Source organism: Myotis myotis, unplaced genomic scaffold, assembly GCF_014108235.1.
Source record: "Myotis myotis isolate mMyoMyo1 unplaced genomic scaffold, mMyoMyo1.p scaffold_m19_p_2, whole genome shotgun sequence".
NCBI lineage: Eukaryota > Metazoa > Chordata > Mammalia > Chiroptera > Vespertilionidae > Myotis > Myotis myotis.
Window position 1 is genome coordinate 62001789 of NW_023416324.1, and position 20751 is coordinate 62022539.

A 20751-nucleotide genomic window follows, 5' to 3' on the forward strand; every position below is an offset into this window, starting at 1 on the left:
CCCATTAACTAGTGAAGAACTCTTTCTTGTTCAATACACTTGGCCAAGTTACAAGGAAGGGATTTTCTACTATTTTTTAGATGTGATTATGTTGTGAGGCAGAGATAGTATATTTATAATATTGCATTGCTTGGGCTTAAAAGGTAGGAAATATTGTGAAAAACATTCTGCCCAGGTTACATTTTCTCCCTATACCAAATTCACTGTGTTTCTGTCCACAAGATTATTTTGTTATTTTTAGTAAAAGCTGGGACACGTTGGAATCTAGGCTTTAGGGTGATGTTGAAATCCGTGGAGCCCCACAGCATCCAATACGGTGTGCAACCGCTAATGATTGCATAAGGAAGGTTGTTGACTGAAATCGACTGATCTCGTCAGCAACAATGGGAGATAAGAAAGCTTACTGAAAGCAACATTTGAAAGTAAATAACCTACCAGTATTTTTCCAGACCTTGAAATAAAATTAGATTTAGCAAAAACCATCTTAATTCAGATGTACCCCAGCTCAATTACAGAAAGGGCTCAGGTTGTAATAAAAATCATCTTAGCTAATATTTTCTATTTGCCAGGCAATGGGCTAAGCATGTAATGAGGAGAAAGCAGAAATTATTTTCTATCTTATTCAACAAATGTTTAGCCTACATAACTAAAAACAAGATGCTTATATTCTCTTTATTCTCTAAATGTATCACTGAATTGTAAACCTGGCATACTCAGCTATTACCATTGTAATGCCAGAAGGTATTGCAAGATAAATAAAGTTAATTTTATTTTCTTTTAACTTAGAAAAGTAAACTTCAGACTATAAAAATTTTAAAAAATTGATGAAAAGGTTGGGGTTGTTGAGATGCCTTTTTTTTTTTTTTTTTTTTTTTTTTTTTTTTTTTCTGAATGCAGTAAAAACATATATAAAACAAAACAGTACCTATGGAGAAATGGTCAGAAAACTGTTCCTTGGTTTACCAATTTGGTGGGTTGTGCATCTACCAGACATAGCATAGCCTTGGCCTTGGGGCAGCGAGTCTCAGAGTCTAAGGTACACCAGCATTACCAAAAACCTCGTGAAAAAGGTAGGCTCCTGAGCTTAACTGGAAGGATTCTGATTTAGCAGGTTTGAGTTGAAGCCCAGAATTTTGCCCTTTTCACAGGCACCACGGGAAAATGTGAGTGGGCGGTCTAGACATCCCTCACAAAATACTTTTTTAGGAGAAATAGAACCCCAAGCCCTCCCTTACCTATAAACCCTGAGAGCCCTGAACAACTCCCATTTAACCACAGAACTCAACTGATTCACAAAGGTCCAGTTTGATCTGAATCCTGAAGTGGCTCTGATCTGGATCCATGCGTATAGGAACTATCAGAGCCACAAGGATTTCTAAGAGTGAGGTAAACTGCTATTTATTATAACAGCATCTTTAATAACTGATTCAAAAGCATCAAAGAGGAATTCTTTTCATATGCCTCTTTACCCCTCCCCTCCTCTAAAAAGAGAATGGTCTCACCTTCGTATAGTCGTTATGGTAATGTGCCATTTTCTCTTGGCCTTCTACTTCAGATTCAGTCTCAAAAATGAGAAAGACTAGTTTGGGCAAAACAGATATTTCTAACATTTTTTATTTGGCCTGAAGAGTAGGCGGTCAATATGTTTACCTGATTGCATTACAGCCAATTGGACACCAAGGCCTCATTAAAGTACCATGTTGAGTGGCTAAAACCAGGGGGTGGAGAGCATATGTAAACATCTTTGGTAAAATACAACTGAGTTTGCTCTTTGAAACAACCCTTTGAAATACCCTTCAGGAACTGTTTCCTCAAGATAGAGAATATTACAAGTGATAGATCTTAGTTAATACTAAACCATAAGTTGTTGTCATTTCTATTTAATGAGTAAACCACAAACATCATAGAGAGACAATCATGAAGGGGAAAAACATGAAATATATTTAATTCAGCATCTATTTACCAACATGGAATTCCCTTGTCGACTGAACTTTATATTATACAACGCTCACTCCAAAGGGTTAAGTTACGTCCCTTTTTCTCTCTAGGACTTTTTGATGACTTTGCAGACCAGTCAACAGTTCAGCACAAAGACATCCGGAGTCACGCTAGCGTGTTGTGACAGAATCACAGGACTATGTGGGATTCGTCCCATTCTGAAAATGCCACGAACAGCAGAGGTAAATGAAAGCAAATGTCAGAGCCAGCACAGCCTGCGAGAGACCTGAAACTCAGACTCCACAATCTATAGGGAAAGTTCTCTGCTGTGGCACTGAGCGGAGGTGGTAGATGGAAAATGACAGCAAGTCTTCTAAGAACAGCCCTTGCTTTGCTCTTCCTTGGCCTCTTCGGGGTCCTGGAAGCGACAATATCATGCAGAAATGAAGACGGTGACGCTGTGGATTGGTAGGTAAAAGAAATGTAAGGTTTTGCGTATGCAAATAGAAAGCCAGAGTGTAGAGGCAAACTGGTTCACTGTGAAGTTCCCCAGGGGGACTTCCACCCGCCTCTCCCTTAAGAAGAGAGGAAATTAAAGTGGGCAAATGGGCCAAATATCCAGATCAGCTTCTGAGTGAGGGAACGCCCCCCTGAGAAAGAGCTGAGCAGCCCTGTGGGCCTGACTCACTGCTCTCAGCGGGCAAGGCTGGTGGGCACAGGTGTGGGGTAGAGCTGACAGTTTCTCTCGGTTGGCAATTTCCTTTCATTGCATTGTGGCTTTGCTAACAGAACCCTTCCAGCATCCTTATAGAGACTGACAAAGGAGAGAAGTCCAATTACTTTCTTTCTGACACTGGAGCTTACGCTTCTCATTGTGACAATGAGGAAGAGGACACGATCGTACACAGTCCTGTTGGGTTCGCCTCACTTATTAGTCAGCACAAGCAGCTATTGGAGTTGGTAGGTCAGTGGCCTCTTGAGCAATATCAAAGAGACTAAACACAGCTTTGCATCATGGTCATGGATTCCCCCAAAGCTTTGATCACTTTCTCACTCTTTAATTAGGGTATTTTAGTTTGCCACTGTGGTTGGTGTCAAGCATTGTGTAAACTTCAGGCTGGAGAACGCAGGCACATTCACTCAGCCTCTCAGCAAACAGTTTCTGAGCTCATAGCAGGCCCTGTGCTGAGCTTTGAATATACAAATATAAACAAAACATATTTGCCCTAATGAGCTCATAGTTATGTGGGAAGGGCATAGATGGCGCATTGGGGGGCGTAGAGCCCACAGGTTTCTCTGCGTAAGTAGTTTTTTGAAGTAAGTTTTAAGAACAAAGATAAGTTAGGAAAACAAGGGAGATGCAAGGGTTTCTCAGGCCAGTGAAGGAGCAATGAGAAGGTCCAGAGGCAAAAAACAAGGGGGAAAGTTTAAAAGCAGTTCAATATTGCTGACTCATATGGAGAAGGTGAGGAGATGGTAGGAGGTGAGTTTAGGGAGATAGGTGAAGAGCTTCATGTGCTGAGCCCCACAGAGTCTGAACTTGACTTTGAAAGGGCTACTAAAGGACTTCAGGCAGAGATGTGATGTGGCCAGATTCATATTTTAGAAAGCCCGCTAGCAGTACTGTGACAGCTGGACAGCTGTGGATCAGTCAGTGATGGCGAACCTATGACACACGTGTCAGAGGTGACACGCGAACTCATTTTTTTGGTTGATTTTTCTTTGTTAAATGGCATTTAAATATATAAAATAAATATCAAAAATATAAGTCTTTGTTTTACTATGGTTGCAAATATCAAAAAATTTCTATATGTGACACGGCACCAGAGTTAAGTTAGGGTTTTTCAAAATGCTGACACACTGAGAGCAAAAGGTTCGCCATCACTGGTCTAGAGCCATGAGGACCAATAGGACCTTTGCAGTATTACACATGAGAAGAGGAGTAGACACAACTTAGAGAAGTGGTCATGGAAACAGAGAGGAGGGGACACTCTGAGAAGACTTAGAAATGGATGGCTGAAGGTCGTAGGAGAAAGGGAGAAGTTAAAAAAGACTTGCAGGTTGTTGGCTTCTGTGACTGCAGGAATGTGTTCCCTAACAGGGGGGGATGAGGAGATTTGGAGCAAAATATCACAAACTTGGTTTCAAAAATATAATGATGAGCATCTCTGGAACAGTCTTGCATTTAGATTTATCTGACCTCAGCATAGAGATCAGGGCTAGAAATTGATTTAGGGAATCATCAACATGTAATTGGAGGTGCTCACCCAGGAAATATATGTAAAAGCACTAGTTCTCAACTGCTGTGCCATGGCAACTGGATAGTTTACACACCTTTCACTGGGGGGAGGGGGGAGGGAGGAGAGGGGGAGGCATCAAATTGTTATAAATATTTAAAACTTTTTCTTGCTCTAACTAAATGGACTTATTACTTAGCAATGTCAGTCAGAGGGAATGCTGAGCTGAGCAGACGGTGAGACAGTCTAAAGCTGCTACAACTCACTTAAGTCAGCACCAAAGAATAATTTTCTTGCTTCCTGCCACATGTGAGGAGCTTGCCCTGAAAGTAAGAAAGCACGGTCAGGGCAGGAAAAAATTTACTTAGAAGCCTAAGATTAAAGAAAACCAAGTAAATAGTGAGAAGCTTTTATGGGCAGTTGAGGCACTGTTGTGGGGTAATAGTAAATTCATGACAACGTTAGCTTTACTGTGAGTGTTGGAGGATTAGATGTGGGGTTTGTACCATTAGGGAGTATTTGGCTGGACCAGGATGATTTTGCCCTCAGGAGACATTCAACAATGTCTGCAGACAATTCTTATTGGCACAACTGGGGAGTACTATTGGCATCTAATTGGTGGCAACCTGGGATGCCACCATGCACTGGACAGTCCTCCACCACAAGGAATGATCGGGCTCAAAATGTGAATAGAGCACATTGAGAAACCCTGAGCTAGATGATCCAAACATGCCCACATGCTACATTGGCCCAACCACCTCTCCTCCCCAAAGGAGATACACAAACAGGAGACAGTAGTGAAGGAAAGCATGGTGCCTACTTAATTAACCGGTATTACTCCACCTTTAACTCTCACAGTAAGTTGTAGCAGCTTTAGACTGTCTCACTGTCTGCTCAGCTCAAATTAACTTGGCCCTGAACGCTCAATGGAGAGCATTCTTTTAACCTGAACTGAAGGATGTGGCTTAGGCCAGAGGCTCAGGGGAGCCTCCACCTACCTGAAAGCCCAAACCCAAATCTCAGACCCAGTCAGCCAGTCACAAAGGTGAGCATCCAAGAACTTAGGGCAGAAGAGAAAAAGCACATCAAAGACATCTCCAGTCCAGGCCTGGGCCTTGGCCTTCTCCCCAGTGTGGCAAAATGGACTGTGGAAATGACAGAGAGCGGCACTCTCAATATTCCTGCACTATCACTGTAGGAATCCCACCAGCAGGCCGGTTAATGTCTTAGAATATGGCCAGTCAGATTCACATTTCCTTCTCTGGGAACAAGCAAGAATAAGGGTGGAAGCCCATAGAGCATTGGCCTGCAGACTGAAGGGTCCCGGGTTCAATTCTAGTCAGGGGCACCTGCTCTGGTTGTGGGTTCAATCCCCAGTAGAGGGCATGCAGGAGGCAACTGATCAATGATTCTCCCTCATCACTGATGTTTCTATCTCTCCCTCTCCATTCCTCTCTGAATGCAATAAAAACTATATTTTTAAAAAAGAAAAGAATAAGGGTAGGGAAAAAGGCTGAGGGCTTGAGCATATTCCTTTCCTAACACTCAGAGGCCTTTGTGAAATGTAAGTGAAATGATGTATTTAAGTGATTAACACTGTGGCTGCCATCAGGGAAGCAGCCAATATATGTCAGTCATTCATAATGATTGCCTTTGCTAGGTTTACCTTTTATAAATTACCTAAAAGGCAAAATGAGGAAAGTAGAAGGACTGGGTTAGAGTACCTGTACCTGGACTCTACAACCAGAAGCTGGAGGAAGAGCAAGCAGCTAATGAACAGCACCGGGAGCGTTTTGGGAAGGACATTAGAACAGCTGTATGAAGCCTATGCCTCCAAGGTATGTGACAGCTAAGTATTCATTTAAATCATATAAAAATGCACAAAACAGAGTCCAAAGCTTCCAAAAGATTTTAACTGCTCAGCCACCCAACCCCCAACCACAATCTGGATCAATCTGAGCAAGACCTCAGGGAATATGTCATTGGGCTCTACAGCAGCGATTTTCAACCGGTGTGCCATGTCCGGCGCACTGGGGCACCGCAAGAATTTTGAAAACATGCAATACCTGACTAGTTAGTCAGGGGCACTGACCTCTTTTTCCATAGATTGTCAAATCAAAAATGACAACTGCTAAGACAACAATAGCCATCTTGTGTGCGTGAGTCAAAATTATACCTATTTTTTTTGTCATATTGGCAAAAAATATATTTTTTGGTGTGCCGCAGAATTTTAGTAGTTTATATGTGCCATGAGATGGAAAAGGTTGAAAATCGTTGCTCTGCAGTAATGCCAAATTGTTGATACATTCAGCACCATGTCCAATGGTATCACTGGGCAAGGTGTGAACTAATTAAATAGCTAAGTCTTCTGGCTGACAAATTCATTGCTTGCTATCTCATCCCTCTAATGGAACTATGGAGAAGAACCCGCTCCTGGAACAATGCAACGCAGATCTTTGATCAATGTGGCATTAGTTATGGAGTTAAGCCACGAATGGGGGTGACCTACTATGTATGTAAGGGGTCACCCAGTCTTCTTTTCATTAATCTTTTTCAAAATGGTAGGTTGAGGGCTAGATGCTTGTTCAAGACCCTAGATCTAAGTTGCCTGAATGGAGATTAAACCTGCTATCTGCACTTCATCAGGCGATGAGCTAACCAGCAAAAGAGACGTGAGGTAAGTAGGCTGCTGGCTCAACGTGGGCAGTTTCCCAGTGTCCCTGGCACCATCTGCGGTTCAGTGACAAGATACCGCTTTCCATCAGGGGTGACGAGTAAAACCAAACAATAATCAATATCCAATTACACTCAGGTATGCATTTGCTAACAAACAACTTACAGAGAAGTAAATACATAAAATGACTCGGCACTTACAATGTTCTGGGCTTTTCCACACATTAACTAATTAACCCCCCAGCAGTACTATTAGACTCTGACACTGCTCTGCATGTGAATCTGAGTATTTATTCAAAATGTGCAGAGGCTGTCACTGTGCTTGCTAACGTTCATTTTTCTCACTTGCCATTAAGACCAGCCTTCAGAGCCAAGTTTCAAAGTCAAAACTTATTTGTAAGCCATTTGAGCACCTGTGCTGTGCCAGGCACTGCTCTAGGTGCTTTACAAAGAATATTTTATCTCAGCCACAACTCCGTTTTGAATAGATTATTATGTAAAGTCAAAATCGCCCGCGGCTGCTTCTGCTCTCCAAGGCTGGGGCTGAAGGCCCGGAACACAACTCAGCAGCAGCGATAAAATACACATATTGTTCCCTTCTAGTCTTAGAGACTGAATGGGGGGGGGGGGGGGGAGATTGGGGAGTGGAGACGAGCAGCATTGAGCCTCTCTCAGCAACCTTAGTTGGGGCAGAGGTTCTCAGTTTGGTAGAATATAATATTGATATTTGGAGGCTCAAAAGTAGCTCCAGTGCCTAGGAGGGCAAGAGAGCTAAACTACTCTGCAATATTGAAAAAGGGGTAGATGGGAGCTAGGAATTAAAAAGTAAAAGAAACGTGGAGGGAAATTGGGGGCAGGTCAGCATGATCACGTACAACTATACAATGTTCATACCTTCATGAAAACCTGCTCATACACAATGCCTTCAGTGATGGTTCTAGGGAAGAAATTACAGTAAAGGGCTGATTTCCAGGTCTGATTGGCGTGGAACCAAATGAAGAATGACAATAATGGGTGATATCCAGGTGAGATTGGGTGCTTTTTGGAAACTAGAACTATGTGACCGTGAGAACATAATTCCCCACCTTTTGATCTGGAGTTGAACTTCTGAGAGTAAAATGCAAGGCCAGACCAACTTGTTTTAAATCTCACATGTGAAGGTGACCTAAACCAATATCTGGATTACATTTAAAATTGTTTCTCTTCTTTTGCCTCTGTAAACAAGAATCTTCCATACACCTTCCTAATAACACCAAATGATGTTGCTGTTGTCTGTACCTGTCTGTCTATATTCCGGCTAGCCTGGAGGCAGAGACCTGACCCTTCTTGTTCAACATCCACTTGTCAAAATAAGATTCAACGTATGTGTTAAAGGAATAAAGCTGTCCAAAGGCACATGCTTATATCTGCCTATTCTTAAGTCCATGATCTTTCCAGAGAGCCGCTATTCCAACTACAGCTACAATCCCTATAACCTTAGCTAGTTGTTCAAACCTGGTTAGAATAATACATGTCATCGTATTATAAAAAATACATTTCCTCATTGAATCTTTCCAGAGCCCCTCCACATTGCACCCCAAAAGCACCTCTGCCCTCATTACCACATTTGCTGCAGGCTTAACGAAAAACTGTCAGAGGTCTCCAGAGAAGGATGCAAACGCCAACGGTAGCTATGGTTGACTGTGGAAAATGAGGGTGAGAAAACAGCTTACCGCCCTGATGTTTCTAACTACAGTAGCCAAGAATGCTATGCAGATTATACTGCACAATTTTTTACAAATGTTTTTAGATTACATCAAATAATTAAGCAGCTATAAGAGATTCAGTTATTGACTTTTTTTTTTCAAAGAGAAAAGCAAAGGCCTTTTTTAAGGAAATGGATTGTCCTTTTCTGCTTTTAATTGTCACAGATTTTTAAAAATATTGACATTATTGGATTCAATAAAGATCACTGCTTCATGACACAAATGAAATGAAACCACACAGAGCAAATAGAAGTAAGTTTCTAAAACATGACACTGAGATACTCTCAAAATAGTAGCTTAATTTTGGAGAATTTATTAGTATTTTGGGTTACCAGAGGAAACCCAATACCACACCTTCAGTTTCACCACTTTTTCTAAGCAGGAAAATACCAATTTAGGAAGATGAAGCGATAGAGAAAGGGACCGAAGGAAAATCCTCTCTAGTTAGTGAGGTAGAGGAGCCGAGAATGAGAAATCCTGATTCAACACAGCACCGCGACCAAGCAGCGGAGCACAAAGCAGGCAGAAGAAATCAGATCCTGACAACCTGCTCTGCATCGTGCCTACACTATCAATGCGAGAATCCCTGGTGTAATCCTTAACTACTGGTTGTTCCTACTTCATTTCCTCAACAAATACTTAACTACTTTTTTATTATACACTGGTTGTCAAATCAGAAGCATAGATCCAAAACAACCAAGGGAAATAGAAATGCAATCCTCACACACATCACAACGCATAGAGCTCCTGTCAAACAGGACAAAGCCATGCCTGGGTGTGAATGGACTTTCTGGCCCTGGTCTTGTAGGTCCCAGAATTCAGACTGATGGGGAAGCTGCCCATTAGGAGAATGGGTAATTTCTCATGGTATTAATGAAAGCTCTGCATTGCAGGCTAGGTAGCTGGTAGAAATGTTGTGAGCATTTTAAGTGGAAGATTTACACCATTGTAACCCTAACATGTTCCTGCAGAATAACAACACCGCCTATCTAATGTATAATGACGGAGTCCCTAAATCTGTGAATTACAGCAGAAAATATGGACACTCCAAAGGTATGACAAAGGCTCTTAGTTTCTCTTTCTTACTGAAAGTCAACATTTTCTTAAACATTTTGTCTTCAATATTCTTATATTCCACACTAAAAAGAGAGCTTTTATTTTTTAATGCTTTATTTTAAGTTATAAAAATGTGATTTCTCTATCACAAGTTATAATTACACAATTTCCTTTCCACAAATGCCTTTCTCTTAACATATTTTTAGATATATGCTTTATAACAAAAATTCATGTACTGACTACTGGGAAAACTAGCCTATATGATAAAAAGCTAATATGCAAATAGTCATCATGCTGTCACGCTGGGGCTGGGGGACCTGAGGCTGTACCCCCCCGCCCTGTGGGGCTTGATGGGGGTGGGGCCAGCTGGGTCTGGGTCTCACACGATTTCGAGGTGCACACAGGTGGGTGGGGACTTGACTCTGTGTCCCGTGGCGCGCACCAGACTCTGATGGGAGGAAGATTTTCATATACATTTTACTGATTTTCTTTCATCTCTAACACTTCTATTATAGAGAAAGGGCAAATAGCAATATTAAAATATTTCCTCTAATTAATTCCCACTTAATGTGCACAAATTTCATGCACCAGGCCACTAGTATATATATATGTATGTGTGTCTCAGTGTGTATACCCACACATTTTAATCAGGTTTATTAAGTTATAATTTACATAGAGTAAACTTACTCTTCTTAGTGTTTAGTTGCCTTTGAACATTTGCTTTTAAATGTTTATTTATAAATTTAAAAATTTATTTTAATTAGTTTTTACATTATAGTAGTTTTTGTTATATATTGTTATTACATATTACAGTAATTTTTATTATAGTAACTTTTAGTATTTTTCTATTTATAAGCTATGCATCTACACATATACATGCATTTTAGAAAAATTCAAAATGCCAGTAAACAGAAAGAAATCTGTCATCTTAACACACATTAGATAATCACACTTAATGTTTTCTAAATTTTTCTAGCAAGCATATTTTTTTAATTTTTAAGTATATTTTTATTGTTGATAGTATTATAGATATCTGCCATTTTCTCCTCCTTTACCCCCTCTTCTCCCAGCCCCTACCCACCCCTCACAGGTCTTCACCATCTTATTTATCAGACATATTTTAAAGCATTTTTATAAAACTATCATTACAACTAGTTTTCAACCTTTTTTCAACTTAATATATTATGAATAACTTTTCATGGCAGCAAGTATTCAAAAGATTCCAAACCCAAATGTCTTCAGGAACAGGCAAGAGATGTCAGCAAGTTAAGTGGGTGGAACAAGCAAGGTAACTGCCCTTGGTCTAAAAGGGCAGTCACTACTTAGCATTTCTTATCGGAATGCAATTTTTCAGAGGATGTTTAAAATTAGTATTTGTGGGGAATCTCCCCAGTGTGTAAATGTTGGCAATTAATTCAAAGTTTTAAAAATACTCTGCAAGCATAAGAATATGGATCTGTGGGCTAGTTTTGCCCTGTGTGCTGCCAGTTTGCAACCTCTGATTAAGAATATAATTTGTAATGGCTGTTAAATGTCATGAGCATTGAATGCTTTTGATTTAGCCAAGTTGCCCTCCTATTTGCATGGAACCCAACAATTTTTATAATATGCCACATTCTCCAACTTCTCACCAACAACCTCCCACCACCACTCTCATCCACTCTGTTAGCTGCTACAGGGATTTGGTGAGGGGAGGGGGAGGCGGGGGAGGAGAGCAACTGGAAAAGGATTGGGACTTAATGTCCAGTGGAGGAGTTCTCTTTGCCAGCAGGTGTCTTGACATCCTGTGGCATTCATACCAGGAGGTTAAGATTTCAGCCAAATAGCACACTCATCTGAGCAGAAGATAGCCCCTGAAAGTGATCCAGCTCAGATAAGCAACAGAATTGTGAACATTTTCTATTCATACACAGGTATTGATTCTATATGCATTGAGAGAGCAATATTGTGCTTTCTTAAGTGTGTTTTTGAAAGAGAAAGAACTGGCAGGCATTTGGTTTCCACTTAAAAATAAGGCAAACGTGAATGAGTTTTATGTTTGCATGGTCATATACAAACCAAAAAGTCTTGTTAGCATACCAAAACTACCCTAATCTATACATATAAAAACCCAGCAACCATTACAGCGGAACGACCAGAACGACCGGTGGCTATGATATGCACTTGTGGCAGGCAACCAGCCTGATCCAGGCCGGATCATCCCCAACACCCCAATCAGGGTGGGGCCAGCCAACTGCCTTATTGGCAGAAATTTGGGGTCCAGGAACCTTGAAGATGCTCGGTCTTAGGCAGCTGCAAGGGCAAAGCTCTCCTTTGACAGAAGTGGACCCAGGATCAGGGAGCCAGAGTTGGGGATGGGGTGGGGAGGCTTTCCCGGTGGGTGGCCACAGCAGTCTCTCTGGGCTGTACACAGCACCCAGGCGGCTGGCCCCAGTTGGAGCTGTGGCAGGAATAGGGGCTGCGGGGCACAGGGGGCAGTGGCACACAGGAGCCAGGAGGCGTGAGGCCCGACCTGGGCTCTTACCCTGCCCGCTGGGCCCAGCAGCACCAGCAGGTGAGCCATGGTGTGCAGCAAGGTGCTGGGCCACCCACCGGAGGGGAAGCGAGCCAGGAGGCAAGGTCCCGCGCCAGCCAGAGCCCCGAGCACTGTGGGCAGGGCCAGAGATGGAAACCCTGGCAGAGTGGGCAGGGCTGCAGCCCCGAACCTTTTCAGCCTTGGCCTTGGAATTCTGCGGGCAACACGTGTACTGGCTACCAGCGCGTCAGAGGTCAGCCCTGCTTCAAGGGAGAGGACATGGTGGAAAATGGCAAGGCTACAGGAGGGATAGGAAATGTTGTGGCCATCTCCAGGAAACACAGCTGCCACGGTCTTCAGTAACTATGAACAGATAATCTTTGGTCTCCATTCTACAGAAGAGGAAGCTGAGACTCAAAGAAGGGAGCCTTCCGCAACACCTCACCCACTTCTCATATCTGACCCTGTGCAGCATTGTTTTCATTGAAAATAGAGGATCCGAAATGTTTTAAGATCTTTGCTATTTTAGGCAGGAAAGAATTTAGCACAGGAAATTGGTGCTTGGGAAATCATCAGAAAGCTGGAGGAGCGGGTATTAGGCTAGGCCCCCAGGAAAGACTCCCTGCCCAGCGGAAGGAGTTGCCCCCTCAGTCACAACTGAATTCTAGGACACTCTGGCACAGCTGTGACCTGGGGCTCAGGAAACTGCTGCCCTCGCAAGGGCCCTCCAGCTCCCACAAAACAGGTCACTGGGCACTGCCTCTGCCACAACTGCCTGTGCACAGCCTGGATTCCGCTGCAGAAAACCTTCACATCTCTGCAAACATGATCACCAGCAGCAAACAGCCCAAACTGCAGGACGATGCCTCTGCCCCACTTCTGCCTTCAAAATATTGTGCAAGCACATCCAATCGGCAGAAATAAATTCATATCCAGAAACCTAGCTGCAAAGGAGTTTGGGCAATTTCAGACTTTTGTCTAGGAGTGAGATCTTGCCAATGTACCTCATGTGCCTGGTACTGATAAAAATGGGGCCCAGCTGGTGGGGCTCAGTGGTTGAGCATCGATCTATGAACCAGGAGGTTATGATATGATACCCGGTCAGGTTTCAGGCTTGATCCTCAGTAGGGGTGTGTAGGAGGCAGCTGATCAATGATTCTCATCATTGATGTTTCTATCTATCTCTCCTTCTCCCTTCCTCTGAAATCAATAAATATTTTTTTAAATGGGGTCAAGCTGTATATATGTGTTATAACGAGTTTTTCACTTCATAGATCACTAATGTCTTTCTTGTTAAAACCATACTTATAGAATATTATTTATTTATCATTCATTGATCTCAGAAAGAAGAAGAAGAAGAGAGAGAGAAACATTGTTCCATTGTTTCCTGCACTCATTGGACTGGGTATTGAATCTGCAACCTGGGCATGTGCCCTGACTGGCAATCAATCCACCACTTTCTGGTGTATGGGATGATGCCATGCCAGTAATCTGACCCCAAATTCTAGCCTCCAGAACTGTGAGAAAAATACATTTCTGTTGTTTAGGCCACACAAATTTATGATATTTTCTTATGGCTGTCTGAGCTGACTAATCCTATTTAATAAAAGCCCAGTGACTGAATAGCAGAATGACAGAATGACCGGAACAACTGCAGCCCCTCGCCCTGGCCGGCCCCACCTCTGATCAGTCCCCATCAGAGTGGGCCGACTGGATCCCACCAGTGCACGAATTCATGCACGGGCCTCTAGTATATTTATAAACACAGAAATAGTCATAGATACCTGTTAGACCGGGTTCTTTTTGCCGTGTCACAAGATGATGAAAATTTCTTTTCTTCTTTGCTGGCTTTCATGTTATTTGGCTCTAGAAATTTTTATAAACACAATTAACTGAAATGCTTCAGCATGGTTTTCCTTTTTTTCTCTTTGATTCTTTTTTTTTTTTTTTCTGGTTTGTGGAATTAGATGATTCTTCTGCAAATATATGATCACTAGTTCCTTACAACAAATTAGTGCAAGTACATTTCTTCATTTGATATTTTCTCTTTCAACTCTGCTTTTTGGCCAGCTTTTGAAAATAACTTAGCTGCTTAGCAGTGAAGGCATATCTAAAGCTTACCAGGTAACTATATAGTTTAACAAGGTCAAATTCCAATTTAGCAAATTTGCATTCTGTCAAAACAAATTTTCTCTGTGGTTTCAACAAGAAATTCCTTTAACTCTTCAAGGGATGGCTGCCCTGGGCCCCCTTTTGTGGTGGCTTATTATCAGAAATGGGGCAATTGTGCCTGAATTGGTTTTGAAATCTTTGAAAAAAATAGCTTGTGATTATTGGCCTAATAAAATATTAGCCTGAAGTATAAATGGGCTTAAATGTTGTAACTTTGAACTCTATTTGAAAAAGGAGATTTGCTTTTCTAATGTATCTGAATTAACTGTATCTTTGGTAGGTTTACTGCTGTGGAACAGAGTCCAGGGGTTCTGGCTGATTCATTCTACTCCCCAGTTTCCTCCAATCCCTGAAGAAGGCTATGATTATCCACCCACAGGGAGACGAAATGGACAAACTGGCATCTGTGTAACTTTCAAGTATAACCAGTATGAAGCCATAGGTAACATTAGTGTGTGCAAAAAGAGATAGCAATGTTGGAGAAGGGGCAATATTAGTGTACTAGAGGCCTGGTGCATGAAATTCATGCATGGGTAGGGTCCCTAGGCCTTGCTGACAATCAAGGCCAATCAGGGCCTTCCAGATGCTGGCTGGGACCTTCCTTCATTCTGCGCTGCCCCCTGGTGGTCACCGCACATCATAGTGAGTGACAGAACTCCTGGTCGAACTCCTGAGGGGACACTTTGCGTATTAGCCTTTTATATATATAGATTTGGGCTATATGAATAAATTGGTCACTTCATTTGTTTCTCTATTCATAGATCTTCTGAAACCTACATTCTGATTTTGGCTTTGCCATGGTGAGGCCTGGGGAGGGCTCATTTACTAGAGCTTGGTTTCTTGGGTCCTTCCATGAATTCTATGAACTTGATCAGGGATAGTAGTTGCAAATGTCTATAGTGGCCAAACAGGTAACAGAAATGGGTAAAACAGATGAATGTTGCATGGGCAGTGGGTATAGTGACAAACTGGGGTGCTGACTCTCCCCAGCTTCTCTCAAAGGAGAGAGAGAGAGAGAGAGAGAGAGAGAGAGAGAGAGAGAGAGAGAGACTGCTTTTTTAAATATGGTTTCAAGATTTAAAAAAAAAAAAAGTACAGATCTCATGTTGCCTGTAGCCTGCCAATCTGACCCATCTGAGTCCCCAGATGATCTTCCTTTAAGGCCTCAAGCTCAAATGGTCCAATTAGTTGGCTTTGGAAAACTATGATAGACGAGGAGTAGGAGAAGGAACACCATTTTACCAATCACTTTTTACTGAGGTGGCTGCTACTAGTAAATAGCAGCAAAGAGTGACTTGCCTCTAGATAAAAGGCTTAGAAATATTTTCATCCAGTTTTCATCTTATGACAAGGATTTCTGAGCCAAATCAAACCCCAGTCTAACTAGTGGAGTTCATGTAATCATTAGACAGCCAAATAACATAAAGCTTAGGTGTGCACATCATGAATTGATCATTCCTGAAGCTGGAGATTGGAACATGGGTGCTATATATATATATATATATATATATATATATATATATATATATAGCTTCTGATGCCAAATTGCCTGGGTTTACATAGCACTCCATCAGTTACAAGCTTTATAACTATGGGCATGTGACATGAATTGTCCATTTAATTCACCTATAAAATGAGGATCATGATAAACGAACTTACCTAATAAGATTGCTATGAGGACTAATTAGTAAATCCACGTAAAATTTGTAAAACAATGCCTGCAAAGTAGGAAATGCTGAATAGATGTCAATTATCTTAACTCAAAAGGTATGTGAAAGCTATTGGCTCTTAAAGAAGGGAATACTTTTGTTCTGTTTTTTAATTCACAAAAGATCTATAATGTAACAAAACTTCCATTTGTATCTTAATTCTCAGATTTTCTTGATCGTTTTTTTGGTGTGTTTTTTTTTCAGACTCTCAGCTCTTGATCTGCAACCCAAACATTTATAGCTGTTCCATCCCGGCTACATTTCAGCAGGAGCTCGTTCACATGCCCCAGCTGTGTGCCAGGTCCAGCTCTTCAGAGACCCCTGCCCGGCACCTGGCCGCACTTCAGTCAGCCCAGGGACAAAACTTCCTCCATTTTGCAAAGTCTGATTCTTTTATTGATGGTATGAAAGACCATCATCAAACAATATGCTATATAACTCTGCTATTGAACTCATTTGGGATTGTGTAAAGGAAATATGATTATTCAGGGGAAAAGAAGTACAAAAGGGGGGGAAAGAACATTTTCAGACACAAGTATCATCTTAGTAATAATGAAAATAACTTTTATTTGCATATTACTTTAGCATTTACAAAATGTTCTTCCATCCACTATCTCAGTTATGTTGTTATTATTGTTATCTGTGACATCCACATATCAGAGATGAATGATGATTTTCATTCCTGAGGATATTTTCAGATACTTATCTAATTTAATAAAATAGAAACATGCAAATTGACTGTACCTCTGATACACCCACCAGCCAATCAGGACCAAATATGCAAATTAACCCAACTAAGATGGCGGCAGCCACAGAGCTGGAATGAGCAGGAGGCTTAGGTTGCCCCCCACAAAGGAAGAAGCCAAGCTTCCCACCTGCCCTGCTGGCCCTGACCTCCGCTCAAGGCTACAAAGTTTCAATTATAGAAGATAAATAAATCTCAGATACCTGCTCCCCGCCCAGGGCTGTGGTCAGCCTGAAAACAGCCCTCAGCCCCTCACTCAGGCTGACCAAACCCCCATGGGGTGAGGGTCCCTGCTGAGGGGCTTGGCCAGCCTGAAAACAGCCATCAGCCCCTCACCCAGGCTGGCTAGGCACCTCAGTGGGGACCCCCACCTTGAAGGGGGTGTGGCCAGCCTGAAAATGGCCTCTAGTCCTATATAATAAAAGGTTAATATGCAAATCGAACGAACAGCAGAATGACTGGTCGCATGATGCACACTGACCACCAGAGGGCAGACACTTAATGCAGGAGCTTCCCCCTGATGGTCAGTGTGCTCCCACAGGGGGAGCATAGCTGGGGTGGTGGGAGCCTCTTCCACCTCTGCTGCAGTGCTAAGGATTCCCGACTGCTGGCTTAGGCCCGCTCCCCGTGGGAAGCGGGCCTAAGCCATCAGTCGGACATCCCCCAAGGGGGTCCTGGACTGCCAGAGGGCACAGGCCAGGCTGAGGGACCCCCTGAGTGCACGAATTTCATGCATCAGGCCTGTATAAATACTAACCTAACTATCTTTCTCCTTATAAATTCTAGACATTTTTGCAGCCTGGATGGCTCAACAGTTGAAGACACACTTGCTTACCGAAACCTGGCAGAGAAAGAGACAAGAGCTTCCTTCAAACTGTTCCCTTCCTTACCATGTCTACAATGTCAAAGCAATTAAGATATCTGGACAATCTTATTTCAGTTCTTATCAGGATCATGCTAAGTGGTGTATTTCCCAAAAGGGCACCAAAAATCGCTGGACATGTATTGGAGACCTAAATCGCAGCCCATATCAAGCCTTCAGAAGTGGAGGATTCATTTGTACCCAGAATCGGCATATTTACCAAGCATTTCAAAGTTTAGTTTTGTATTATGAGAACTGTAACTAAACTTGATGAATGGACATATGTACTATTAATTTCAACATTGACAATGGATCTTCTCCCATTAGATTCCTTCTGTATATATTAAAGCCTGTGAATGTACTTAAAAATCCACATATTGTCAAGCAAACACTTTTCTCCACATATTGTCAAGCAAAACACTTTATCTTCTAACTAGAGGCCCGGTGCATGAAATTCTTGCACTGGGGGTGGGAGGATCACTCAGTCCGGCCTGTGCCCTCTCGCAGTCCAGGACATCCCTCTTGCAGTCTGGGACCCCTAGCTCGTTACCGCCCACCTGCTCGCTGCTCCTAACTGCTTGGCTCACTGCTCCTTAGCACTGAACCAGAGGTGCGAGAGGCTCCCACCACTGCTGCTGCGCTCACCAGCCATGAGCCTGGCTTGTGGCTGAGCAGAGCTCCCCCTGTGGGAGCGCACTGACCACCAGGGGGCAGCTTCTGCATTGAGCGTCTGCTTCCTGGTGGTCAGTGTGCATCATAGCGATGGGTCATTCTGGTCTTTCCACCGTAACTGTCACTTAGGCTTTTATTATATAGATTGGTGGCAATTTACCTACTTTGCATTTATATTCTCTCTACATAAACTATTATATATAACTAAAATGAGAATAAAAGAAAAAAATATTTGCTCCATATTAGTCAACTCTCAATTGTTCATGGAGTGATTGGCAATCTTACAGATTAAATTTCATCTCCTTCATAGAGACTTCTCTGACTCTCCTGCCCACCTTTTTTTCTGAAGTGGGGAGGAGGGAAACCTCTTTCTCTGTGTACTTCATGCTATTTACTCCTATTCCTCTTAATTTTCTTTCTCACTGGTTTATGGTTAAACTATATCATTCTTGCAGCTGCTATTTACTAACTATATGATCTTAAATCATACACTTGAACTCTCTGAGCCTTGGTTTTCTTATCTATGAAATGGATGTAAGAAGCCTAACACAGAGTTGACAATACTGTGGAATTTTAATCTGAATTTCCACACCCAGCAAGAAAAGACAAAAGAAAGTTTAGAATGAGTAGTATGTTCAAAAAATTTTTTTAAATCAGATTAGGAGAAAGAAATGAAACAGCACCTAAGTCTAGCCCATCAACTTAGGGGAAAAGAAGTGTAACAAAGAAACCAGAATAAAATCTAATACTTTCAACTCCAGGATGCTTCATTTTCTGTAATTCTTATTAATAAACATAGCTATTATATAAATCAATAATAATAAATTTATATTAATTACTAATTGTTTCATAGAGTTTGAGATATAGTTCCTAACTTTAAGAAGTTTACAACCTAGCAAAAGTAATCACATCAGGAAGGATTGCAGAATAACTTGTTTCTTTTTTATTTGCACTTTATTCTTATTTTAAAATATTATTGTTAGTAAGACTTACTAATTATAAATACTAACTTCACTAACTTTCTCCATATAAACTCTAGACATCTTTGCAGCGTGGATGGCTAAACAGTTGAAGACACACTTGCTTACCTGGCAGCAAAAGAGACAAGAGCTTCCTTCAAACTGCTCCCTTCCTTACCTGTCTACAATGTCAAAGCAATTATGATATCTGGACAATATTATCATTATTATTATTATCATCATCATCATTTAGTAGTGTCTTTGCCTGTGCCTTAGCATTGACAGCTGGTAGCCTTGAACACCAGAAAAACAGTCCTGGTTCTGCGGTACAAGTTTCTTAGGCTTGTTACCATTTCCATTGCCAAGAACACTGTTCTGATCAGACGTGCCTAGCCTTTTCCAACTTGATGGCTTCCACCAAAATTGACATCCTAGTATTCTGAAGGAATTAACCTAACAGCCTCCAAAGTGTCTCTTTTGTCCTCATGAACTAAGTCACTTTTTCTGTAAAATGTGGCTTTGACCTTGATGCTGAAGACTTAACTTATCCCCATCCACACAGAGAGGGTTATTACTTCCCTCCCTACTAGTGAGAAAAATGAACCTCATTAACATTTCCAGTGTCCCTTGAGAGGTATAGAGGTTCAGTATTATCATGTGGCATTTGCTATTTTTTAAAAAACTGCATGTCTCTCACTTAGACAGCACTTTTCTTTTTTATACCTACACTAGAAGCCCGATGCACAAAATTTGTGCAAGAGTAGGCATTCCTTCCCCTGGCTGCCAGCACCAGTCTCCCTCTGGCAAGCAGGACCCAGGCTTCCTTCGCAGCCCTGGCTTCGGAAGGTCATCTGATCTAATTAGCATATTACGCTTTTATTATCATAGATAGTCCCAGTAGTTCAAGGATACCAAATACTTGGGAGGAAAAAAAATACATATCTTGGTCTTGGAAGTTCCCTGTGGTGGAGCTTAGAGGCAGTCACAATAAATGAAAGTGAGCTAGCATTGCTGTCTTTCTCAACATATGCCCAAGAATGCCACCCAATTATGATGATTCCTGTGGGGAGACTGAGATATGTCTTTAGGAGAATGACATTATTGGAAGGCAACTGAAATATATGAGAATATAGAGGATGTTTTTGTTGATTCTCTTTGAGTGAAATGGGAGGATTTGGGAGAGATCAATTAATGAAATTTAAGTTCTAAACTATGGTTTAAAATAAGTACTAGAATGAAAGACTCATATCTAAGATGGGAGTGTATCTTACAAAGAAGTATAGGATGTGTTTGGCTGTAAACAACTTTGTGATAGTGGAGAAAAAATAAAAATAAAAAACCACAACCTATGGCACTAAATAGAGAAGAGGATGACAGTTCTAATATGAAAATCCCAAATCATTTTTGCTGTGCCCCATACCTGTCTTAGAAAAACTATTTTCCACAATCTGTTGGTATCAAGAGACCC

The 20751-nt window shown here is 41.7% G+C and overlaps 2 protein-coding genes across 4 annotated transcripts in view; one reads left to right on the top strand and one right to left on the bottom strand.

The window, feature by feature from the left end:
- Window positions 1-1610, bottom strand: part of LOC118676280 (uricase) — a 31791-nt gene extending 30181 nt beyond the window's left edge. The window contains exon 1 of the mRNA XM_036349926.1: window positions 1503-1610. Coding sequence (XP_036205819.1) covers window positions 1503-1610 — 108 coding nt within the window. The remainder of the gene's footprint in view (window positions 1-1502) is intronic.
- Window positions 1611-1933: 323 nt separating this feature from the next.
- DNASE2B (deoxyribonuclease 2 beta) lies at window positions 1934-18178 on the top strand. 3 transcript variants are annotated; one of them, XM_036352684.1, is made up of 6 exons: window positions 1935-2406; window positions 5863-6013; window positions 9565-9646; window positions 14617-14778; window positions 16250-16447; window positions 17577-18178. In XM_036352684.1, the coding sequence occupies exons 1-6, from the start codon at window positions 2297-2299 to the stop codon at window positions 17915-17917; spliced, it is 1044 nt and encodes a 347-aa protein (XP_036208577.1). In that variant the 5' UTR covers window positions 1935-2296; the 3' UTR covers window positions 17918-18178. The 3 variants fall into 3 exon arrangements, with proteins under 3 accessions (XP_036208578.1, XP_036208577.1, XP_036208576.1); XM_036352683.1 differs by having other exon boundaries at window positions 1936-2406; window positions 5836-6013; XM_036352685.1 differs by lacking the exon at window positions 14617-14778 and having other exon boundaries at window positions 1934-2406; window positions 5836-6013.
- The last annotated feature ends 2573 nt before the right edge of the window (window positions 18179-20751 follow it).